This window comes from Salminus brasiliensis, chromosome 18 (genome assembly GCF_030463535.1).
Source record: "Salminus brasiliensis chromosome 18, fSalBra1.hap2, whole genome shotgun sequence".
NCBI lineage: Eukaryota > Metazoa > Chordata > Actinopteri > Characiformes > Bryconidae > Salminus > Salminus brasiliensis.
This window is the reverse complement of record NC_132895.1, coordinates 20,148,314-20,169,868: the sequence shown is the minus strand read 5'-3', so window position 1 is coordinate 20,169,868 and position 21,555 is coordinate 20,148,314. Positions and strand designations below refer to the sequence as shown.

At 41.1% G+C, this 21,555-nt stretch overlaps 2 protein-coding genes and 8 non-coding genes across 11 annotated transcripts; 1 reads left to right on the top strand and 9 right to left on the bottom strand.

The window, feature by feature from the left end:
- Positions 1-345: 345 nt before the first annotated feature.
- Positions 346-418, bottom strand: trnav-aac (transfer RNA valine (anticodon AAC)). Its single transcript has one exon. It is a non-coding gene; the product is annotated as a tRNA-Val (tRNA).
- Positions 419-1,528: 1,110 nt separating this feature from the next.
- On the bottom strand, positions 1,529-1,601 carry trnav-aac (transfer RNA valine (anticodon AAC)). Its single transcript has one exon. It is a non-coding gene; the product is annotated as a tRNA-Val (tRNA).
- Positions 1,602-2,194: 593 nt separating this feature from the next.
- On the bottom strand, positions 2,195-2,267 carry trnav-cac (transfer RNA valine (anticodon CAC)). Its single transcript has one exon. It is a non-coding gene; the product is annotated as a tRNA-Val (tRNA).
- A 593-nt stretch (positions 2,268-2,860) lies between these two features.
- On the bottom strand, positions 2,861-2,933 carry trnav-cac (transfer RNA valine (anticodon CAC)). The gene has a single exon. It is a non-coding gene; the product is annotated as a tRNA-Val (tRNA).
- Positions 2,934-3,388: 455 nt separating this feature from the next.
- Positions 3,389-3,461, bottom strand: trnav-aac (transfer RNA valine (anticodon AAC)). The gene has a single exon. It is a non-coding gene; the product is annotated as a tRNA-Val (tRNA).
- Positions 3,462-4,053: 592 nt separating this feature from the next.
- Positions 4,054-4,126, bottom strand: trnav-cac (transfer RNA valine (anticodon CAC)). Its single transcript has one exon. It is a non-coding gene; the product is annotated as a tRNA-Val (tRNA).
- Positions 4,127-7,063: 2,937 nt separating this feature from the next.
- Positions 7,064-7,136, bottom strand: trnav-aac (transfer RNA valine (anticodon AAC)). Its single transcript has one exon. It is a non-coding gene; the product is annotated as a tRNA-Val (tRNA).
- An 879-nt stretch (positions 7,137-8,015) lies between these two features.
- Positions 8,016-8,088, top strand: trnav-aac (transfer RNA valine (anticodon AAC)). Its single transcript has one exon. It is a non-coding gene; the product is annotated as a tRNA-Val (tRNA).
- A 2,044-nt stretch (positions 8,089-10,132) lies between these two features.
- On the bottom strand, positions 10,133-14,203 carry LOC140539561 (heterogeneous nuclear ribonucleoprotein A/B-like). Of its 2 annotated transcripts, XM_072662297.1 has the most exons (9): positions 14,104-14,203; positions 13,429-13,641; positions 12,533-12,701; positions 12,300-12,458; positions 12,088-12,219; positions 11,802-11,895; positions 11,399-11,563; positions 11,218-11,303; positions 10,133-10,793 (listed from the first exon to the last, which is right to left on the bottom strand). In XM_072662297.1, exons 2-8 carry the CDS (start codon positions 13,620-13,622, stop codon positions 11,233-11,235), a joined length of 984 nt encoding a protein of 327 aa, XP_072518398.1. In that variant the 5' UTR covers positions 13,623-13,641; positions 14,104-14,203; the 3' UTR covers positions 10,133-10,793; positions 11,218-11,232. The 2 variants fall into 2 exon arrangements, with proteins under 2 accessions (XP_072518398.1, XP_072518399.1); XM_072662298.1 differs by lacking the exon at positions 11,218-11,303.
- Positions 14,204-17,098: 2,895 nt separating this feature from the next.
- LOC140539445 (small ribosomal subunit protein RACK1) lies at positions 17,099-21,472 on the bottom strand. The gene is made up of 8 exons (XM_072662157.1): positions 21,259-21,472; positions 20,519-20,690; positions 19,928-20,075; positions 19,696-19,791; positions 18,987-19,097; positions 18,646-18,786; positions 17,461-17,571; positions 17,099-17,236 (listed from the first exon to the last, which is right to left on the bottom strand). Exons 1-8 carry the CDS (start codon positions 21,365-21,367, stop codon positions 17,171-17,173), a joined length of 954 nt encoding a protein of 317 aa, XP_072518258.1. The 5' UTR covers positions 21,368-21,472; the 3' UTR covers positions 17,099-17,170.
- Positions 21,473-21,555: the final 83 nt, after the last annotated feature.

Sequence of the window (21,555 nt, the reverse complement as noted above, 5' to 3'; positions counted from 1 at the left end):
TTCATTAATACAGATTACAAGTTTACTATTTCATTGACTAAACATACAATTTGACTTTTAGAAGAATGTCATTTGTACAAGCATTTCAAATGCCATTAGAAAGAAATAAGCATGGTAAAATCAAAGTATTTCATTTCTAATGAAAATTCTAAAAGAAATAATAAGAATCTTTTATTTTATTGTATTTCGTGGGAAAAACCTTTACTCCTTCAAATGGAATTTCTGATTTGAAATAGTTTGCAAAAAGAGCACGGTTTTCATAGCTCGAAATGGTCCTGATATGAAAGTGAAATGACTGTAGTTTACAGATGATGATTTAATGTTCGAAAGTTGCAGAATAAACATTGTTTCCGCCCGGTCTCGAACCGGGGACCTTTCGCGTGTTAGGCGAACGTGATAACCACTACACTACGGAAACCTCTGCCCGCCAGTTCCCCGTGAACCCTTCTTCAGCGGGAGGACTATTACAGGGCTTCATTATTACGGAGAAATATTGATGGGTGAAGTTTGGTCCTCACAGAGAGAACTGTACGTGTCAGACATTTGGTATGAAATCAGAAAGTTGGGCTACATTTCCCAGGTGTTCATTTATTCTTAAAGGTTTATTGTCAGACACTGTTGTTTCCCATATTGGACACATTTTTGCCGGGACAAGAGTAGAAGTTGTTTCGTGGAAAAACTGCTGAATCTTATTGGATAGACAGGAGTGTTGTTCTACAATTTAGAGTCATGTTGAGGGAACACATTAATCCAAGTGAAACGTTGGTGGTCCGTTCTGAGAACATATTTTTGTTAGCTGGAGCAATGCCAACCAGGATAAAACAGTTTTCTCACACTGATTTAAATCAAATAATATAAAGAAAGCCCAAATGTTTTGCTGTGGTGTTGCACAGTTGAACTTCAAAGCCTTGGAAGCATATATAGTTTCTGATTTCAATCCATTTTTTTCAGAAGTGTACGGGATCTGAATTTCCACTTCAGGTTTAGTCTGTAAGAGAGTCCGAAAAACTTTGTTTCCGCCCGGGGACCTTTCGCGTGTGAGGCGAACGTGATAACCACTACACTACGGAAACTCTTGCAGCCTCAAAAGCTATAGACCCCTGCTCAAGGAATAGCTCTGAAAAACTTTCACCATTACAAAGACATATTGACCGGAACAATTTTCGTCAGACACTTACAGGCTTTCATTAATACAGATTACAAGTTTACTATTTCATTGACTAAACATACAATTTGACTTTTAGAAGAATGTCATTTGTACAAGCATTTCAAATGCCATTAGAAAGAAATAAGCATGGTAAATTCAAAGTATTTCATTTCTAATGAAAATTCTAAAAGAAATAATAAGAATCTTTTATTTTATTGTATTTCGTGGGAAAAACCTTTACTCCTTCAAATGGAATTTCTGATTTGAAATAGTTTGCAAAAAGAGCACAGTTTTCATAGCTCGAAATGGTCCTGATATGAAAGTGAAATGACCGTAGTTTACAGATGATGATTTAATGTTCGAAAGTTGCAGAACAAACATTGTTTCCGTCCGGTCTCGAACCGGGGACCTTTCGCGTGTTAGGCGAACGTGATAACCACTACACTAGGGAAACCTCTGCCCGCCAGTTCCCTGTGAACCCTTCTTCAGCGGGAGGACTATTACAGGGCTTCATTATTACGGAGAAATATTGATGGGTGAAGTTTGGTCCTCACAGAGAGAACTGTACGTGTCAGACATTTGGTATGAAATCAGAAAGTTGGGCTACATTTCCCAGGTGTTCATTTATTCTTAAAGGTTTATTGTCAGACACTGTTGTTTCCCATATTGGACACATTTTTGCCGGGACAAGAGTAGAAGTTGTTTCGTGGAAAAACTGCTGAATCTTATTGGATAGACAGGAGTGTTGTTCTACAATTTAGAGTCATGTTGAGGGAACACATTAATCCAAGTGAAACGTTGGTGGTCCGTTCTGAGAACATATTTTTGTTAGCTGGAGCAATGCCAACCAGGATAAAACAGTTTTCTCACACTGATTTAAATCAAATAATATAAAGAAAGCCCAAATGTTTTGCTGTGGTGTTGCACAGTTGAACTTCAAAGCCTTGGAAGCATATATAGTTTCTGATTTCAATCCATTTTTTTCAGAAGTGTACGGGATCTGAATTTCCACTTCAGGTTTAGTCTGTAAGAGAGTTCGAAAAACTTTGTTCCCGCCCGGTTTCGAACCAGGGACCTTTCGTGTGTGAGGCGAACGTGATAACCACTACACTACGGAAACCTCTGCCCGCCAGTTCCCCGTGAACCCTTCTTCAGCGGGAGGACTATTACAGGGCTTCATTATTACGGAGAAATATTGATGGGTGAAGTTTGGTCCTCACAGAGAGAACTGTACGTGTCAGACATTTGGTATGAAATCAGAAAGTTGGGCTACATTTCCCAGGTGTTCATTTATTCTTAAAGGTTTATTGTCAGACACTGTTGTTTCCCATATTGGACACATTTTTGCCGGGACAAGAGTAGAAGTTGTTTCGTGGAAAAACTGCTGAATCTTATTGGATAGACAGGAGTGTTGTTCTACAATTTAGAGTCATGTTGAGGGAACACATTAATCCAAGTGAAACGTTGGTGGTCCGTTCTGAGAACATATTTTTGTTAGCTGTAGCAATGCCAACCAGGATAAAACAGTTTTCTCACACTGATTTAAATCAAATAATATAAAGAAAGCCCAAATGTTTTGCTGTGGTGTTGCACAGTTGAACTTCAAAGCCTTGGAAGCATATATAGTTTCTGATTTCAATCCATTTTTTTCAGAAGTGTACGGGATCTGAATTTCCACTTCAGGTTTAGTCTGTAAGAGAGTTCGAAAAACTTTGTTCCCGCCCGGTTTCGAACCGGGGACCTTTCGCGTGTGAGGCGAACGTGATAACCACTACACTACGGAAACTCTTGCAGCCTCAAAAGCTATAGACCCCTGCTCAAGGAATTGCTCTGAAAAACTTTCACCATTACAAAGACATATTGACCGGAACAATTTTCGTCAGACACTTACAGGCTTTCATTAATACAGATTACAAGTTTACTATTTCATTGACTAAACATACAATTTGACTTTTAGAAGAATGTCATTTGTACAAGCATTTCAAATGCCATTAGAAAGAAATAAGCATGGTAAAATCAAAGTATTTCATTTCTAATGAAAATTCTAAAAGAAATAATAAGAATCTTTTATTTTATTGTATTTCGTGGGAAAAACCTTTACTCCTTCAAATGGAATTTCTGATTTGAAATAGTTTGCAAAAAGAGCACGGTTTTCATAGCTCGAAATGGTCCTGATATGAAAGTGAAATGACTGTAGTTTACAGATGATGATTTAATGTTCGAAAGTTGCAGAATAAACATTGTTTCCGCCCGGTCTCGAACCGGGGACCTTTCGCGTGTTAGGCGAACGTGATAACCACTACACTACGGAAACCTCTGTCCGCCAGATCCCTGTGAACCCTTCTTCAGCGGGAGGACTATTACAGGGCTTCATTATTACGGAGAAATATTGATGGGTGAAGTTTGGTCCTCACAGAGAGAACTGTACGTGTCAGACATTTGGTATGAAATCAGAAAGTTGGGCTACATTTCCCAGGTGTTCATTTATTCTTAAAGGTTTATTGTCAGACACTGTTGTTTCCCATATTGGACACATTTTTGCCGGGACAAGAGTAGAAGTTGTTTCGTGGAAAAACTGCTGAATCTTATTGGATAGACAGGAGTGTTGTTCTACAATTTAGAGTCATGTTGAGGGAACACATTAATCCAAGTGAAACGTTGGTGGTCCGTTCTGAGAACATATTTTTGTTAGCTGGAGCAATGCCAACCAGGATAAAACAGTTTTCTCACACTGATTTAAATCAAATAATATAAAGAAAGCCCAAATGTTTTGCTGTGGTGTTGCACAGTTGAACTTCAAAGCCTTGGAAGCATATATAGTTTCTGATTTCAATCCCTTTTTTCAGAAGTGTACGGGATCTGAATTTCCACTTCAGGTTTAGTCTGTAAGAGAGTTCGAAAAACACTGTTTCCGCCCGGTTTCGAACCGGGGACCTTTCGCGTGTGAGGCGAACGTGATAACCACTACACTACGGAAACTCTTGCAGCCTCAAAAGCTTTAGATCCCTGCTCAAGGAATAGCTCTGAAAAACTTTCACCATTACAAAGACATATTGACCGGAACAATTTTCATCAGACACTTACAGGCTTTCATTAATACAGATTACAAGTTTACTATTTCATTGACTAAACATACAATTTGACTTTTAGAAGAATGTCATTTCTACAAGCATTTCAAATGCCATTAGAAAGAAATAAGCATGGTAAAATCAAAGTATTTCATTTCTAATGAAAATTCTAAAAGAAATAATAAGAATCTTTTATTTTATTGTATTTCGTGGGAAAAACCTTTACTCCTTCAAATGGAATTTCTGATTTGAAATAGTTTGCAAAAAGAGCACGGTTTTCATAGCTCGAAATGGTCCTGATATCAAAGTGAAATGACTGAATATATTCCCATATTAGACACATTTTTGCCGGGACACGAGTAGAAGTTGTTTCGTGGGAAAAACTGCTGAATCTTATTGGATAGACAGAGTGTTGTTCTACAATTTAGAGTCATGTTGAGGGAACACATTAATCCAAGTGAAACGTTGGTGGTCCGTTCTGAGAACATATTTTTGTTAGCTGGAGCAATGCCAACCAGGATAAAACAGTTTTCTCACACTTATTTAAATCAAATAATACGATAAAATACGATAATATTACAAATAATACCAGTACGGTTTACATGAAACAACATTTCTGCCAAAAGAAGAGCATAATATGTAAAACAACAAAAGGCTGCCATGACTAACTTTTTAACTAATTAACTTTTTTGTTTCTATTTCTATGAAGTGAAACATTTTTCTATACTAATAAATCCCCATAATGAACTGCTCTGAAACAGAGCGCCACCAGGAGGACACTAGAAGCACTCCTCTGCGTGAGGTTTTGTAGTAGGCATTTAATTTCAGAACTCCAGAGCAAAAAAAATGGAGATAACTTGAGATCTTAACGAACGACGAGCACTTTTGATGACGACGGAGATATTGCAGTGTAGAGGCGGATTTGAGAGGTCGTGTTGCTGTTTCACCTTTACGAGAAGCCTTGGAAAGCAGAGCACCATTTGTTTGTTGAACTGACCAATCACAAACATGCACTCACCACGAGCCTTTAAATATGCTGCGATATGACTAAACATCACGAAAATGGTAAAGACAGAAAAAACTAGAGTGCATAGAGTAGTTCAATAAAATACATACAACTAAGTTCACCTGGCAGATTGTCTTTTCATGAACGGAAACAACGAACAAAAACCCAAATATTTTCAAAACACCTCATGTCCTTCAATAGTGCGACGTCCGTTCATTACTGCGCATGCGCACGGCTGCGCCGATAGACAGACATGTGGCACCAAACAAGCAATGAATACGGCATTTGAAACACTGATATACAGGACAGTCAGCACCAGACCATTAAAAATGAGCATTGTGAAACGTTGTTGGTACGTTCTGAGAACATAGTTTTGCTAGCTGGAGCAATGCCAACCAGAATAAAACAAGAAAATAATATAAAGAAAGTAAATCAAATAATATAAAGAAAGCACAAACGTTTTGCTGTGGTGTTGCACAGTTGAACTTCTAAGCCTTGGAGGTATACATAGTTTCTGATTTCAAGCAGTTTTCAGAAGTGTACAGGATCTCAATTTCCACTTCAGCTTTAGTCTGTAAGAGATTTCACATTTATCCTATGATTCACTTCATCACAGTAAAACAGCATTCATCCTATTGGGTGTGCCGAGGAGTTTTCTTGTAGCCTACACTGTCTCTAGCCACCTATGCTACACAAAAACTGCCCCAAACACATTTTCCAAGCATAAAAGGTAGCTTAGCTCAGGTGTACTCGTTCAACAGTTAATAGCCTAATAATGAAATCAGAATGCTGCCCACTGACTCATTTTCATGTTGATGAGCGGTGGCTTTACAAATACGCCTAGAACTATTACCACGGAACCATAGCCAAAACTTTACAAATTTTATCAAATTTTCCAAAGAGGTGGGATGCTTTAGCCTGCTCATTACATGGCCTAGGTGTTTACCGCAGGTTCTACTACATGTTCCTCTCCACTGTGAATGCCACTGCCAGAACTGCCGTCGCCGCCACCACTGTCATTCCACGGGAGCAGATGAAGGCCCTGCCGTGGTAAACATATCTGCAATTATTGCACATTTGGCAGCGTTTCTTTGAAGAGCAAGTTTCTCAGCGCCTCCTTTGCGCTTTCTCTCCATCTCAGAAGATCCTAACAGAAAACGTCACGTTTATCCTACATTTGACCGCACACCTGCGCACAGAGGGAGGGGGTGCTTCATGATATGATTGGACAATGGGCCGCAGTCCAGCGTGTTTGAAGGTTTGACAACGACTCATCAAAACCATCGTCCTCTGCAAAGAAAATTGAAAAGAAAATAAGGTTAAAAGAAAGCATTATCTTGTAATGCAGAGAGGTAGGCACGAGTTAGAAAAGATATGAATATTATTTAAAATGTTAAAAACATTTTGGTCCGTATTGGTCTAACCATTTTCACAGACGACTAGCTATTAATATTAACTCCGAAAGTATTTCCCCATCAAAAATAGGGGACTACTTTCAGTGGCCTGACTCAGGACTACAGTTTGGGGCAAATGAATGGGGCTTGAAATACCGGGTGGAGTTTGGTAAGCTGGAGCAGCGTTTAAAACTGGACGGCGATGAGCAGCTGAGTTTCTTGATTTAAAACCTAGCTGGGTTACAAAATTGCCGCTTTCTTGTGCGATAGAAAACGTCGACAGTACTCTGTGAAAGAGACAGCGCTGACTGTTACCACGGATTTCTTGGCGGGTACACCATGTTTGCCGAGGCATTAAATGCTTAATGTTTTTGTAGTGAATATGAAACTGAAACGACTGAAGTGTAATATCAATAAATGGACTCCCCAATTACAAGAAAAAACGCACTGTTTCCGCCCGGTCTCGAACCGGGGACCTTTCGCGTGTTAGGCGAACGTGATAACCACTACACTACGGAAACCCACATAAAAGCCAGTCCCTGGTGTCGTTCTCGTGACACTCTGTTTGAGAGACGTTCATTATGGGGTTTCAGTAGTACAGAAAAATGTTCATAGAGTTTATAGAAAAAGAAACACTCAAAAGATGAGTTCATTTAGTCATAGAAGCCCTTTTGTTGTTTTCCATATTATGCTCTTTTTTCAGCAGAAATGTTGTCTTATGTAAACCGTATTGGGATCCCTACTTTCATCAAATGAATATTCATACAATTTACACTGCATTTACAGAGCTAGTTTCTTCTACAAGATGCAGTGTTGCACAAAACGTCTTCGATTGCAGTACTATAAACTGTCTTATCACTCCTGGGACTGGTTTGAAATACTGTGGCATTTAAAGCATTTCACAGCTGACATGAAAATGTGCCTAGTAATGTCTTGAGGCTGTTAGAAATGTTGGTTGAGATGTTCTGATAATGGAGCACATAGCTCCAGTACCAATGCTTCTGATCGTGATATTTTTGAGAATTGATCACCACGTCAGTCAATCTGACAAATGATTAAAAACTGACACGTTCGAGTGTAATTTTAATATCCACACCAGGGGCGAACTGGCCATCTAGCACACCAGGCCGATATTTGGGCCGACAGTCCCGACACTATTTTAATATTAATTGGTCTGACTTCCCATAAAACCAGTAACTCAGCGTCCCGAAAGTTTGAGTTTTTTTTAAATTTTTTTTTACAGTTTTTAAGCACCGGCCCTTCAAACACGCTGGACTGTGGCCCATTGGGTCTTTTTCTTTACTGACAGAGGGCTGGTCCAATCAAACCTAATACTATAGTAATCGTTATTATTATTTTTCCTACGAACAGGGGTCAGTAAGGATCCTTCGTGTCCAAGGGTTTCCGTAGTGTAGTGGTTATCACGTTCGCCTAACACGCGAAAGGTCCCCGGTTCGAGACCGGGCGGAAACAATGTTTATGTTGCTCCGAGAACCAAATAACAAAGCTGAAGTACAGACAAAAATTTTAAATTTGAACAAGTTAAGATGAACACTTTAGCACCATTGCACGGGAGAACCACGGGAGAACCACGGAATTCAACCCCCGCCTGGAACCCACCCGCCCGTTGTGAACACGTGCTTACAACCACGTGTGTGTTAATGCGGAGGTAGCATGTCTGCGTTCTCACTTCCCTAATCACAGTGCACACACACGGTGTTTAGGGCAGTGATAACACGACCATGGAGTGGTTGGCAGCTACCTCCAGGTTAGTTGCCTTCTGCAAGAGCACTGTGGTCGCCGGTTCTGTGGGTTGACCTAATAAGCCTCAGGTCCCAAATCCACCTTCTGACCTTTAATGAAATTATGTCAAAATTCAGTTTTCACTAGAAGAACACGTAAGCACATAATCATTTAGCTATTTCAGTCAGGGAATATAAAGGAAATAATTACATAAAAAAAAACAACTAAATACTAAAAACTATTTAGGTCCCAGTACAACAGGTTTACTCTGAAAACCCAGGGTCATCTCTACTGTTAACAGCCACAGAAACACAGCAGAGTGCTAGATCAGAGTAGAAGCTTCGCCAGGTCCTAGTGTCGTACTGGCACCTTTGTCTTTGAATGTGGAGCAATGAGTAAATGCATTTAAAATGTAGGCTTATATAGAGGGGCTTTTATTCACGAGCTTGCCGGAAAATTCTTACCTTTAGCCGCTTATTATTGCAGCCTGATAGTTAAAAATAGACTGTAGGTATTCAGGTGCAGAACAAGGTGATGTAAATAGCAAAGTTTGTGCTACAGTGGTTGGAAAGATATTGGTCTGTAACACCATTGAACCACTATTTTCTAGAGAAAAACCCATTAAATGCAATAAAACACCCAAACTGTACTTTTGCATTGCCTCTGTTCTACAGTGAACCATTGCCTTTACTTAACTGATTCAATATTTTGCATCAAAATTTTAATTTCACACTGAAAGGAGACCCAAGAAGTTCAGGCATTGAAAGGCAAGCGGCACAAGAGCATTAAACCAGGCACCCCCCATAAATGCCACTTGGCATCTAGTCACTTCTTTGACAAAGGTCAGGACTTGCTACTGAATTTACACATGCATATACAGCCTTGTGTATCCATGTTAAAAGCACAAATTTAAACCACGACTCTTGATTGCTACCTTGCTTCCATTAACAGTATGGTACTGCTTTTCCATGATTTGACAACCAACTCTTTAAATGTAATGAAGACAAACCCCCTCCTCTTGTTGGTCTTTGGATCAGTGGGGAGATAGATATATATAGTGGACATCTACACACACATCCCTCTGCTGATACTACTGGTCTGTTGCGAGAGGGGGAAAATAAATAATAAATAAAAACACACACACACACACACACACACACACACACACACACACACACACACACCTTCCATTCACTTTTGATTGTGAAATACATGATTTAAGGAACAAAGTTTCAGTTCAAACCTGACTGCCATGAAAGCAGAATTTTAGCAGAGTTATTGCACTTCACAAGTACCAGACAATTTGGCCAAACACAGGCTGCTTTAAAATATTTCCTCGAACCATAAAACAGGGTGGACTTATTTTGTAAAGGTACATTCTATGTACCAGCGTAGGTGTTTTTACCAGCTCCAATTATATAAATTCTAATACAAACTGGGTGCTCTATAGCAAAATGCGACCTGTGTTGCACCTGATCTTTTTTCCAACCATAACATCCACAGGAAAACCCAGTATTATATGAACGCAACTACAAGCCAAGACATGCTGCCTTAAGTGTTGAGCAAACTTGCTGCAGATTACATGTAGGACCAACTTTAACCTCAGGTCTGCTCTGCGGAGTTCAAGAACAGAACAGGCATCATTTCAGCTACCCAGGCTTTACATGTACACCTCAGTAAACCCACTAAACAAGTTAATGTAAATGTCAGCATGTACATAAGAGGAAACTATACCACTACCATTACCACAGTAAATAAGAACAGGAAAAGGATACACAAATAAACAAGGTTTATTTCTAACAATTAATCCATGACACTATAGGAATGAGATTTCAGTAAAGGCAGACAAGCCATGAGCTTAGTCTTTACCAGTTACCATCAGCCAGTTGAAGGCCTGTCAAATTAAAACTCAAAATCCAAAATAAAGCAATAAGTCAATCAGCCAAGGCAACACTATCCAGATGCTGACCTTCAGTAAACATCTTAAATGACACTGACCCAACTTGATCCCTTTTTTTCACCTCCCCCCCCCTTACTTGGTGCAGGTTTGCAGGCAAGCAACTTGCAACAGGAAATAGTAAGTCTGAAAACACTGGAAAAAAATTACTCAAAAAGGTTTTATTTCAAAAGCTCTGGCGGCTCCTGATTCTCATATGCTGCAAATCCAGTCAACATGTAAAATACAACCATACAATACATTAGATTCAAAAAAGGTACCAAAAAGTACAGTAAAAATTACACTTCCATGACTGGAAATGTGGACAAAGGAAATAAAATAAAAATAAAAGTGTGGAAAAGTGACACTGCTTCCCCAGTCATCCGTTGTCTTGAACAAATGGAGCATGAGTCCGATCATACCAAATTCCCCACATCTCGAGTCACCTCCTGCTGCTGTTGCTTTCATTATGGGTTCTTGGGTTGAAAATACTTACGACCTGAAGGTGAAAAATGTGCAAGTGTGATTAGACACCAAACAGAACAGGAAGATTGGGAAGGACGCATGCATAAAGAGGCAAAACCAAAAAGCAGAGGCAATGAGGGAACAGATCAGGGCACCAGGCATTGTGCAAAGCTGAGAGGTTTGTTGCATTAAATTGTAGGAGCAGATTTCTTAAGCATTTGCCCAATAAGCAAATGAGCAGTCATCAACCCTTATTGATCAAGTAGTGTAGTTGAGATGCATCTTTTATAGGAAAATTTAGGAGCCCAATTGAAAAGGTCCAGTTACTACCCATGTCTTTTTTACTATCTCCATGGAACAGAACAAATTTCCATTGTTCACACAAATGCGAATTTAAATCTAGTAAAGGCTAAATGTCTACATTTGACCACAAAATGCAACACTAAAAAAATGCATACCTGCACTACATGTGATCAGTATGGCTTGTAGCTACTCTGGTGGCCTCCACGTCTTGGAGTTTTTCCATAGCTTGCATTGCCCTGGTCTGGAAAATGAGAGAAAGAGGGGACTGAGCGCTTCTGTGCAAAGACAAGATAACCACAGTGATCAGGCAAGCGGAAGCAAGTAGTCTGCACTTACTGTAGTCATAGCCACCACCATAGCCATAGTAGCCAGAAGAATAGTCATAGTTGCCATAACCTCCGTAGTTGCCATAGCCTTGTTGGCCACCATAGCCATAGCCCTGACCACCATAACCCTGGTTCCAGTAGTTGTTGTATCCCTGGTTCCAGTTCTGGTTTTGGCCTGAAAAGCATAATGAATTTGAATACTAAACAGTCTCAGCTTTGCACGTACAAACATTACAGAAGCCCATATTAATCTACAGATATCCAATTGATAAAAGCAATTATACAACACAATACAAATCAGGATACGCCATAACCTTAATCTGCACTTTGATTTGGCAAGAGGGTCAGAATGCTATTCAGTGCTGAAGGAATATGAAATGTACAATGAAACCACGTAAAGGCATTTAACTTACCACCACGACCCCTGCCACGTCCTCCATAGCCACCACGACCACCATACTGCTGTTGCTGGTAGACCTCCTTGGGCTGGGCAATTTTAATTTCACACTGAAAGGAGACCCAAGAAGTTCAGGCATTGCAAGGCAAGCGGCACAAGAGCATTAAACCAGGCATAAATGCCACTTGGCATGTAGTTACTTTGACAAAAGTCAGGACTTGCTACCGAATTTACACATGCATATACAGCCCCATGTATCCATTTTAAAGGCACAAATTTAAACCATGACTCTTGATTGCTACCTTGCTTCCATTAACAGTATGGTACTGCTTTTCCATGATCTTCTTGACAGCTGACTCCTCTTTAAATGTAATGAAGACAAACCCCCTCCTCTTGTTGGTCTTTGGATCAGTGGGGAGTTCAATAGACTCAATCTGGAGAGGAAAACAAAGTTAAGACAAACCTACATTTACAAAATTAAACCAAAAAAAATAAATAGAGAAAGGCAGCTCACCTCTCCAAAGGCCCCAAAGTACTCCCGAATCTTTTCTTCTGTTGTTTCAGGGTTAAGGCCACCAACAAATATTTTCTTTACTGGATCCTTCTTCATTGCCATTGCCTTCTTGGGATCAATCTGTCTCCCATCTAGCCGGTGTTCCTTCTGCTGCAACACCTACAACACAAAGAGATTAAAAGCTAGCCAAGAAACGCAATATTTAATAACAGACAATAATGGTATATAAATACCTTTTCTACACTTGCTGCTTCTTTGAAGAGGATAAATCCAAACCCACGTGACCGACCAGTGTTTGAGTCCATTTTAATGGTACAATCAGTCACCTCACCAAACTTGGAAAAGTAGTCTTTTAGGTCTTTCTTGCTTGTATCCCAGCTAAGTCCACCAACAAACATTTTTCTGCAGGAAGAGGAGACTGCAATAAGATTCTTGTTTGGTGGATTCAAAGATGCAGTGCTGTTCAAGAGCCAACTAGGACTTAAGACGCCTGCAGCTAGAGTAAACCAGTAAACCATTTCATGACCAGGTTTGCACCACAGCAGATGTGATGCCCAGCTACCCTTGCCTTATCTTGTTAGCTAGCAGGTTAACATGAGTAAAGCCTTTCATTAACCTTTGATAGTGAGGAATGCTGTTCTGGCTCACTGCTTCACTCCATCTGTGATTGTTGGAGAACATTTAGGCTTCATCTGGCCAATATCAACCAAAGGACACTGAAAACCCTGAGCCAACATGTACTGCCGATGCACCCACATCTTACTGTCTCATTAAAACAAAACCAATGATCAGGACTTTTATTACCTAGGGGCACCAGATATTGTTTTGAACTGTTCACACTGCAACTGAAAAACTGCATTTTAGGCAGATAAATACTAGAGAAACAGCAATGCAAACCAGCCCACTGTCCTCGTTGCAGCGTGGATTACATAAACCTCAAACCCATCTCCATCCACAATGACTACAATGTTCGGCAGCTTCGCCAATGGCGCTGAAGAGCATCCAGGCCAGGCCCATCCCCCATTCAAAAAAACAGGGCACATGGCGCCAACAAAGAGCACTCGAACAAAAGCATCCAAATATACGGCGGATCTGGGTTATATTAACTGCGCCTTTGGCCTCTTCTCACCCGGCATCCTCCTCGCTCTTGCTGGCGTCGATCTGTCCTCCATCCCCGTTCTGAGATTCATCCTGAGCCTCGTCGCACGCAGGCCCCTCCGTCTCCTCCGTCTCCTCCGTCTCGAGCTGCTCCTCGGCGCCGTTCAGGTCCTCTCCGTTCCCGTTCTCGGAGGTCTCCATGAACTGCTGCTCAGCGTCGGCCATTATGAGTGTCCTTTATTGCCTTTTAGGACATAAAGATAGGAGTTAATCTTAAGTTACATCCATTTATGCGTGGGTAACACGTATGGGTGTGAGCTAGCTCGCTCGCTCGCTCTCTCCCTCTTACCGGCTAACCTCTTTATCGACAGTGCGCCAACCAAACGGCAGGCTACCCATACCAAAATAGCAGGCATGTTAGTTGTGCTACGACAAAGTTAATTTAAACACGACTTAAAGATGAAAAGCACTCAATTCCTACGCCACCCATCCTTGTGCAAGAGCTGTAGCTCGCTAGCCACGGGAAGCTAAGCGGTGCTAGGATAAGCTAGCTAGCACTAACTGTTAACAGACAGAGTCGCCCGCTCCGGTCTTCAAACACCAAAAACACAAAAACGGAAAATGACTGCCCGTCTTCAGTTACCCTAAAAAAAAACAACAACAAAAAAACACATTCACGCACAGTGAAATCCCACCGCCGGCTTACCGTTAGCGCTTCCCGAGCCTGTTTTTGCTCCTCAAGATGGATTCTCAGTCACACCGCCGACTCGTGGCGGTCTTTATAGCGCCGGATGGAGAGCCGCTCAGTAAAGCCCGACCTGATTCGACGGTCGGAGCGACACCGCCAAGAAGCCGGACTGCCATTGGTCACTCGCGGTGAGAGCAGCGGCCTCTTCCTTTTCATGCGCACTTCTTTCTCCTGTTCAAACCGGGAGTTCACACTGGCACAAGATGTTCCAGCCGAGCCAGAGCCGCTCACTGCTTTCACACAGCCAGAGCTCTGATATATACTTTATTTATAATTTCACATGTACGCACATAACTGTACCACGAGAGCTTATGTCTTATTAAACTTGATAAAACACACACACACACTCACTGCACCAGGGTTACACAAATCTTGTAAACAATAGAAAAGGGGGTTGATGTGATGGTTGATCTCACAGAATACATTATTATTATCTTTTTAAACAAATAAAAAAGTCTTCTCAAACAGGAGAATGCACAATTATTATCACAGAATCTGCCCAATTATATCAAAGTTGAGAGACATGTGAAGTGTGTTGTGTTCAGAGGTGGTAAATATACCAACATTGTATGACATCATGATCAGTTTTGTTCTCATGAAACACATGCTTTTTCTGAGCGTATTCCTGATCTCATCCGTGCTTAAAGAACACAGGCCAACTGCCCTTTCCTTTACAAACAGTCCTGTTGAACTGGATGGAGTGCAGCACATTTTCAATCCATTCACTGCAAAGTTTAGGATGAGTATTGGGAGGCAGTTTCAGAGATCTCCTCATTTCACTGCTCTTAGCATTACATATAAAAAACCTCAACACCTATCAGGTCACTAATAGTAAATAACATGGTTACATATAACATCAGAATGGCAACATGAGCCCTGGTTTGCCAGCTGCCAATTTGGAGATTCAAGGTTTTGTGTGAAATGCCTTAAAAAAAAACTCAAATACCTTGAAAGCCTTTGAAACTGTTTAAAGTCCATTTAAAAAAAGTATTTTTCCCCCCAGGTATTTTGCCACTAGCCCAAAAGGGGTCCTTTAATCACACACTTCCTTTATTTCCAAAAAGACGTTGACTAGACAGATCACACAGTAGCTAGGTTCAGAGCATTCACAGTATAAAATGGCTTCCCTGAACACTCATTCAATCACAATAAGAGAATATGAGCATTTGCAGCTTAACGTCTGCACGGCCTTGGGCAACATTCACACGGCTCAAGCTGTATTGCAGCGTCTTCTCCAGTTGACCGTGTGAAGCGTTCAGACAGGCAGAAAGCCTGTTAGCATTTGCTGGCATGTTGCATCAGAACTCAGACCAAGTACTGTGGGTAGATCCGCACAAAAACGGTCTCAGATTTGACTGATTTGATTCGAACACAGGAACAAGTTATACACTCGGCTTGTTTGAAATTATGGAAAGTTTAGGACGACAAAAAAAAAAAAAGAAATACAAAGAGGCAAATGCATTTTTAAGAAAGGCAGTTGCATGATTAAGTGTTCCTCACATATTTACTGAAGTGAACACAACTTCCCAATTTTTAAACCCACATCTTTTCAGTCAGGTCCATTAGATTACATTCCTGAACTGTATCTCTACAAATTACATTCATGAACACAAGAAAATTATCATTTAAAACTAATTATCATTTCAAATCTCCTACATAGCAACCTTACTGGAGGACAAAATGTCAAATAAATGAACCAAATTTCAAGTCAATATAAAAATATTTAATTAATTCATTTTTACCCCCCCCCAACATGACAACTTTCAGATTTATTCAGATTAATATGAAAAAGTGTACTGCTGTAAAAATGTGTGGCTTTATGCAAATACATCTTTATGTATGGTATAAAATAAACCAAAACAACTAAATGAGGGGGGGGGGGGGGGGTATCTACATATTGAGATTTTGAGAATCAGGCAAGATATCCTGAGACCGTGTCTTTTATACCTGCCACAAGATGTTCTAAATATGTCTTCAAATGGGTCTTTCCGAGACATGGTGACCACTGCATGTATCAGAGTCTGAAGCATTGTTAAAACTATAAAATATGTTTCCTGCAAAAACCATGCAAGTCGAAGATAGTTTCCCACTACAGCACAATTAATTATGGATGCACTGAAAGGGCAATAATTGATCAAGAGTGAGCTTTTTTTAAATCTGTCTGCCAAAGCCAGCGAATACACATTTACAAACCTAGAAACCAACACTGAAGACCGTGTTCATAGACCCCGACCCAGAGGCAAGCATGGTAAGGTGTGTGAGGGTCTTGGGAACAGTCTGATTGGGATTGTCCCTAATACTGATTGTAACAGTCCTACCCCACAGTACAGTACAATACAGGGTACATAATGGTACCTGGGGCATTCTGGACACCACACTGCATACTGATGAAAAGTAACATGAAGTAGCTAACAGCAATAATGCTAAAAACAATAATTAGGCCCATCTGCAGTGTGCAAGTCATTGCTGTCATACAAAAAGCTCCATCTCCAAAACTGGAATGACATTACAACAAAGTAACAGAACAATCAGCAGATTTAAATTGTCAAAAAGTGAAAAATGATGGGAAGAGATTTTTGTATGACAGTTACAAAGTACAAATGCAGTTATTGCTGGCTTTAGACATACTGGCATCAATGCAATAGAACTTTAATTTCAACTTTAAAAGACCACCATTCCCCACCCCCCATTCACTCTTCCACCACACCACACACACAGCTCAACCTACAGATAGATTAATACTTTTTATTCTTCCAAATGTTCAGTGCACAGCACTCAGTTGTCCCTACAATCTCTTGGTGTACTGAACTGTACAAAGCATATAAAAAGAGGAACCATACTTCATCTCAGGTGGTTCTACATTCCACCAACATATTCTCTTAGCATGAACTTGTAGCATTAACAGGACAAGAGAGAAAAAAGACACTAAAGATAAAGACGAGATACAAAATGCTTCGATTTTTATTACTTTATTCATTTTTATCCAAGTTCCATCTTTAGCATTATGTTCTTGGACTTAAGGTGTCTACCGGGTTCCAATGGTAACCTGCCACACTCTGATGAGGTTGTCAGTGTAGCCAGCAAATAGAGTCTGAGAAAAACAAATATAAAAACAGTATGTTTAATGGAGACGCTCAGGAGCTCAGCCAAGAACCTGTATTTACATTTAACCATGTACCAAAAAAATTTGTGCTCAAGCCCACATTTTTACTTAAGTATTCACTGCCCATATCAACAGTAACATCACACACACACTGCCACACGCTCACACACAACTGCTCGAAGCACACAGCTTGCCCTAAGTGGAGCTCTTACCTGTCCGTCAGCAGACCAGGCCAGAGAAGTGCACTGAGGAGGCTCAGCCTTGCTGCTGGTGCTGATCACCTCCTGTCTCAGCTCATCAACAATGATCTTCCCCTCCAGATCCTGCAGCGACAAATTGACCACAGCAAAGGTTAGGGACAAACACCACTTGGTAAACACTTTAAACAGAACAGATGTTGCTTAAGTACAGGCATGAATGCGAACAGCAGGTAAACTATACTGCTTACAACCAATTTCAGTGGACTGGTAGGAAAATTTCCATAACACTGTTTGAGGAACATGGATTACTTCGTGAGGACAGCCCGACATTAATACTGTCAAACATTGAAAAGATAAGACTCAATGACATTAAAGCTCCATTTTGCACAAAACTAGTTTGACATGTACTAGCTGATTTGCTTCAACACCAAAAAGAGTACACAGTATGTTCTAATCACCAACCTATCTTTTAGTAAATGCAGTGAATCATTAGCAATTTACCGGTCAGTCTAACTGTTCAGATCAGTCTGTCTAGCAGCTGCTGACGTACTGAGGTAAAGGAACATGGCAAAGCAAAAAAAAAAAAAAAAAAAAAAACTGCATTTACACATTAATAAACCACCCAACATGCAGCTATTGGTGAGGTGTTTACTACTACAAATGGACTGCTTGTAATTACACATTAACTACAATTTTGACTCATGCATAAACACAAGTGTCTTTTAAAAGCATAATTTGTAATCATCCTGCCCTTAGAATCCACTTGTAAATACAGGAGTCTAAACTAAGGTCAACACATGTGTAATTACACAAGCTACACTATTGTAATCCATCTGTAACAGCAAATAGATCACCAGTAATTACAACGTTATTGCATGGATTATTAGAGACAAGGTGGGACCAAGACATAAGATACAACTGGTTGGATTGAGAACAAAGTGAAGTGAGCACAGAAGTTTACTGTGGGGAAAAAAAAACAAACAAACAAAAAAAAAAACAATGCATTAATGTGTGGTTGCCAACTCTTAAGATTTCTCCTATCACCCAATAAGAAACCTTACATTTGACTGTATGTAGGCTACAGAACATCACTATGAAAGCCAACTGAAACAGGAGGAAGTCTGTGGCACTGACGTCCAATAAAATCTGAGCGACCAGACAGAAACCTAAAACAAATGAAAAAAAAGAGGCCGGTACCCAGATCTTGATGGAAGGACCTGTGGCTGCGCACAGCCAGTATCGGTTGGGGCTGAAGCAAAGGGCATTGATGGTGTCGCCACCATCGAGAGTGTACAGATGCTTCCCTTCATTCAGATCCCACAGCATAGCCTGCCCATCCTGGAGGAACACAACACATCAAAATATGACTAATGAGACAACAAAACAAACCTTGAGAAACCTTAAAACCCTGAAAAGACTATTAAAAAAAGCTCTGCAAAGACCTGTAGCAGTAATTACACATGCTCTCAGAAGCCTCAGCAAGGCAAATATGTAACCTACTAAGAACACAGAACAGCAAAGAAGAGTCTTTCCATTACCTTTCCACCAGAAGCACACAGAGACCCATCAGGAGAAACCGTGACCGTGTTCAGGAATCCTGTGTGTCCAATGTGATTGGTCTTCAGCTTGCAGTTGGCCAGATTCCACACCTGAAGGGAAAGACCACAATTAATTTCTTCTTTAGATTCATGCCATTTTCGCTTCATAATTACAATTGATGAAATTCGCCTATTCTAAGAGTCCCACTTTTCACCTATAACAAAACCACCATGTCTATTCATTGTTTGTGTAATTAACACAAACATTAAATTCAGTCTTGACTCTTGTCAAGTATTCACCATTTCAGCATTTTCATTCTCTCACGTGATTATACATGTGTAATAAGATGAACGTAATTGTATTTATATGTGTAATAATTTAGAGATGTGTGAGGATTAAACAACCTTGCACCATAAAACCACCAGCCTTTCCAGACCTGCAATATTATAACTCAGTGGTTCCCGGCCCTGGAGAACTCCCCGCCCTGCACATTTAAGCATTTTTCCTGTTCTTAACCCAACTGATTCAGACAATTAGCCAGGCAACAACCCCTGAACGTAGTGTATTAGAGCAGGAAACCACTATAATGTGCAGAGAAGTGGGTCCTCCAGGACTGTTTAAGCACAACATTACTGAACAAAAAAAGATATAAGATATAAGAATCAGAGTCTATGAGGATACAAGAAGTTTCCCTATGCTAGTACTCACCTTGACCATCTTGTCCCAGCCACAGGAGACAATGATTGGGTTGCTGCTGTTGGGGGAGAAGCGCACACAGGACACCCACTCAGAGTGGCCCTCATCCTATGGACAGACACACACTTTAAGAACTTTGAGCAATCTGGACCTGGATTAACTGCCAATTTTAAAACCAGCAGTTCTAACTCAAACTGTAGACGTCTCATTTATAAGACTTTCCAGTCTGTTATGTTGGTCTGACCTGAATGGTGTATTTGCAGACACCCAGGGTGTTCCACAGCTTGATGGTCTTGTCCCGGGAGCCAGACACGATCTGACGGTTGTCAGCAGAAAAGGCAACGCTCAGCACATCCTTGGTGTGGCCAACAAAACGACGGGTTGTGGTTCCCCTAAGGAGAGATTAATAAGCAAATAAGTACAAACTGTGCCCATATGCATTCAGGATGTCTTGAACCTGTCTAACAGAAATGAAGCACAAAAAACCTTGTATCCACATTCTGTCCACCTTTCACTTTGCCATAATTTAAACCTGGCAGGCAATCATTACATTAACAAAAATTTAATGAAGTGCTCCAATGCTCCAAAATGATTCGGATGATTTCAATGGAAGTCAATAAACATCAAATTCCACTGAAAGCAAAGAGGTTTTTATCTTCTTGCCATGCTGAAGATTTTCGCATGACAGATGTAGCGCTAATCAGGACCACATTTCAGACACGCGTTGGAATCTGCAGCACAGGAAACCAACTGGTTTCATCCATGCTGCTCTTACAGTCACCCAAGAGATCACAGAAAGCAGTCAGGCCGAGACCCTTCTCTACACTAGACTCACGTGGTGAGATCCCAGAGCCGCAGTGTGCCATCCCACGACCCAGAGAGCGCAAACTGCCCATCCGAGGAGATGACCACGTCGCTGACGAAGTGAGAGTGTCCACGCAGGGCGCGCTGGGGAACACCATAGTTCGTCTCATCACGGGTCAGCTTCCACATGACGATGGTCTTGTCTGCAGGAGGGAAGAAATACATGCTTTAAATGACTCTCTCAAACTGACAGGTTTTACAGTTCTGCTTAATATGAACTGACCAACCCGAAACACTTTACTTTTGCTTAGTATTGTGTGACATCTCACAACTGGGACCTGGCTCTTGACAGGCTTCCCACAAAGCTCACGAGCTACAGGGTTTCCCAAAACCAGCAGTCAATGCAGTGAGGAGCAGCATTGAAGCTAATGTCAAAACACTTGGGCACATTTTAATCTCGAGTTTAGCAGAGCAAACCAGACAACCACAACTCAGGGGTGTCCTGAAGCACTTATAGAAACCTGTAGAGAGGGAGAGTCCGGGGAGTCTCACTTGGTGGGAACTGAACTACACGGCAAGCTTGGCTTAAAGTTTTCTTATCGACAAGTGCCAATTACAAGCGGTCCATTGAGGACTGTACGTTAACACGAGCAGGACACGGTGTGGTTACAACTGCTCTGTGTTTTAGAAAGCAGCCCGAAGGCAGTGGGAGCTTCGCGCTCTGCCACATACAGACAAGCCGGCTCGGTGACATGGCGCAGACCCGCTTACCTCTGGACGCAGAGAGAATCATGTCGGGAAACTGGGGAGTTGTGGCGATTTGGGTCACCCAACCGCTGTGGCCCTTAAGGGTCCCCCTCAGGGTCATCTGCTCGGTCATTTTGGCAAGTTTACACCGTGCCTATCAAGGTGGATGGCTTTAGATAGAGTTGGAGGGCTTCGGCAGCCTAGCTACTCCACGGTTTAGGCACAGGAAAAGGACCGCCAAACCGCCGGAAACAAACCTTAGCACCCGAGTTCGTGCTGTTGCATTCTGGGAGTTGTAGGATATTTCAACGTTGCTGTTCA

Excerpts from the sequence above, each read along its gene's own strand:
- LOC140539561 (XM_072662297.1), bottom strand. The coding sequence starts at position 13,622 with ATGGCCGACGCTGAGCAGCAGTTCATGGAGACCTCCGAGAACGGGAAC. Across the intron at positions 11,896-12,087 it reads ATACTGTTAATGGAAGCAAG|TGTGAAATTAAAATTGCCCA; the intron begins GTAGCAATCAAG and ends GTCTCCTTTCAG. Across the intron at positions 11,304-11,398 it reads TGGTGGTGGCTATGACTACA|ACCAGGGCAATGCAAGCTAT; the intron begins GTAAGTGCAGAC and ends CTCATTTTCCAG.
- LOC140539445 (XM_072662157.1), bottom strand. The coding sequence starts at position 21,367 with ATGACCGAGCAGATGACCCTGAGGGGGACCCTTAAGGGCCACAGCGGT. Across the intron at positions 20,076-20,518 it reads CGGCTCTGGGATCTCACCAC|GGGAACCACAACCCGTCGTT; the intron begins GTGAGTCTAGTG and ends ATCTCTCCTTAG. Across the intron at positions 19,098-19,695 it reads GCTGGGACAAGATGGTCAAG|GTGTGGAATCTGGCCAACTG; the intron begins GTGAGTACTAGC and ends CTTTCCCTTCAG.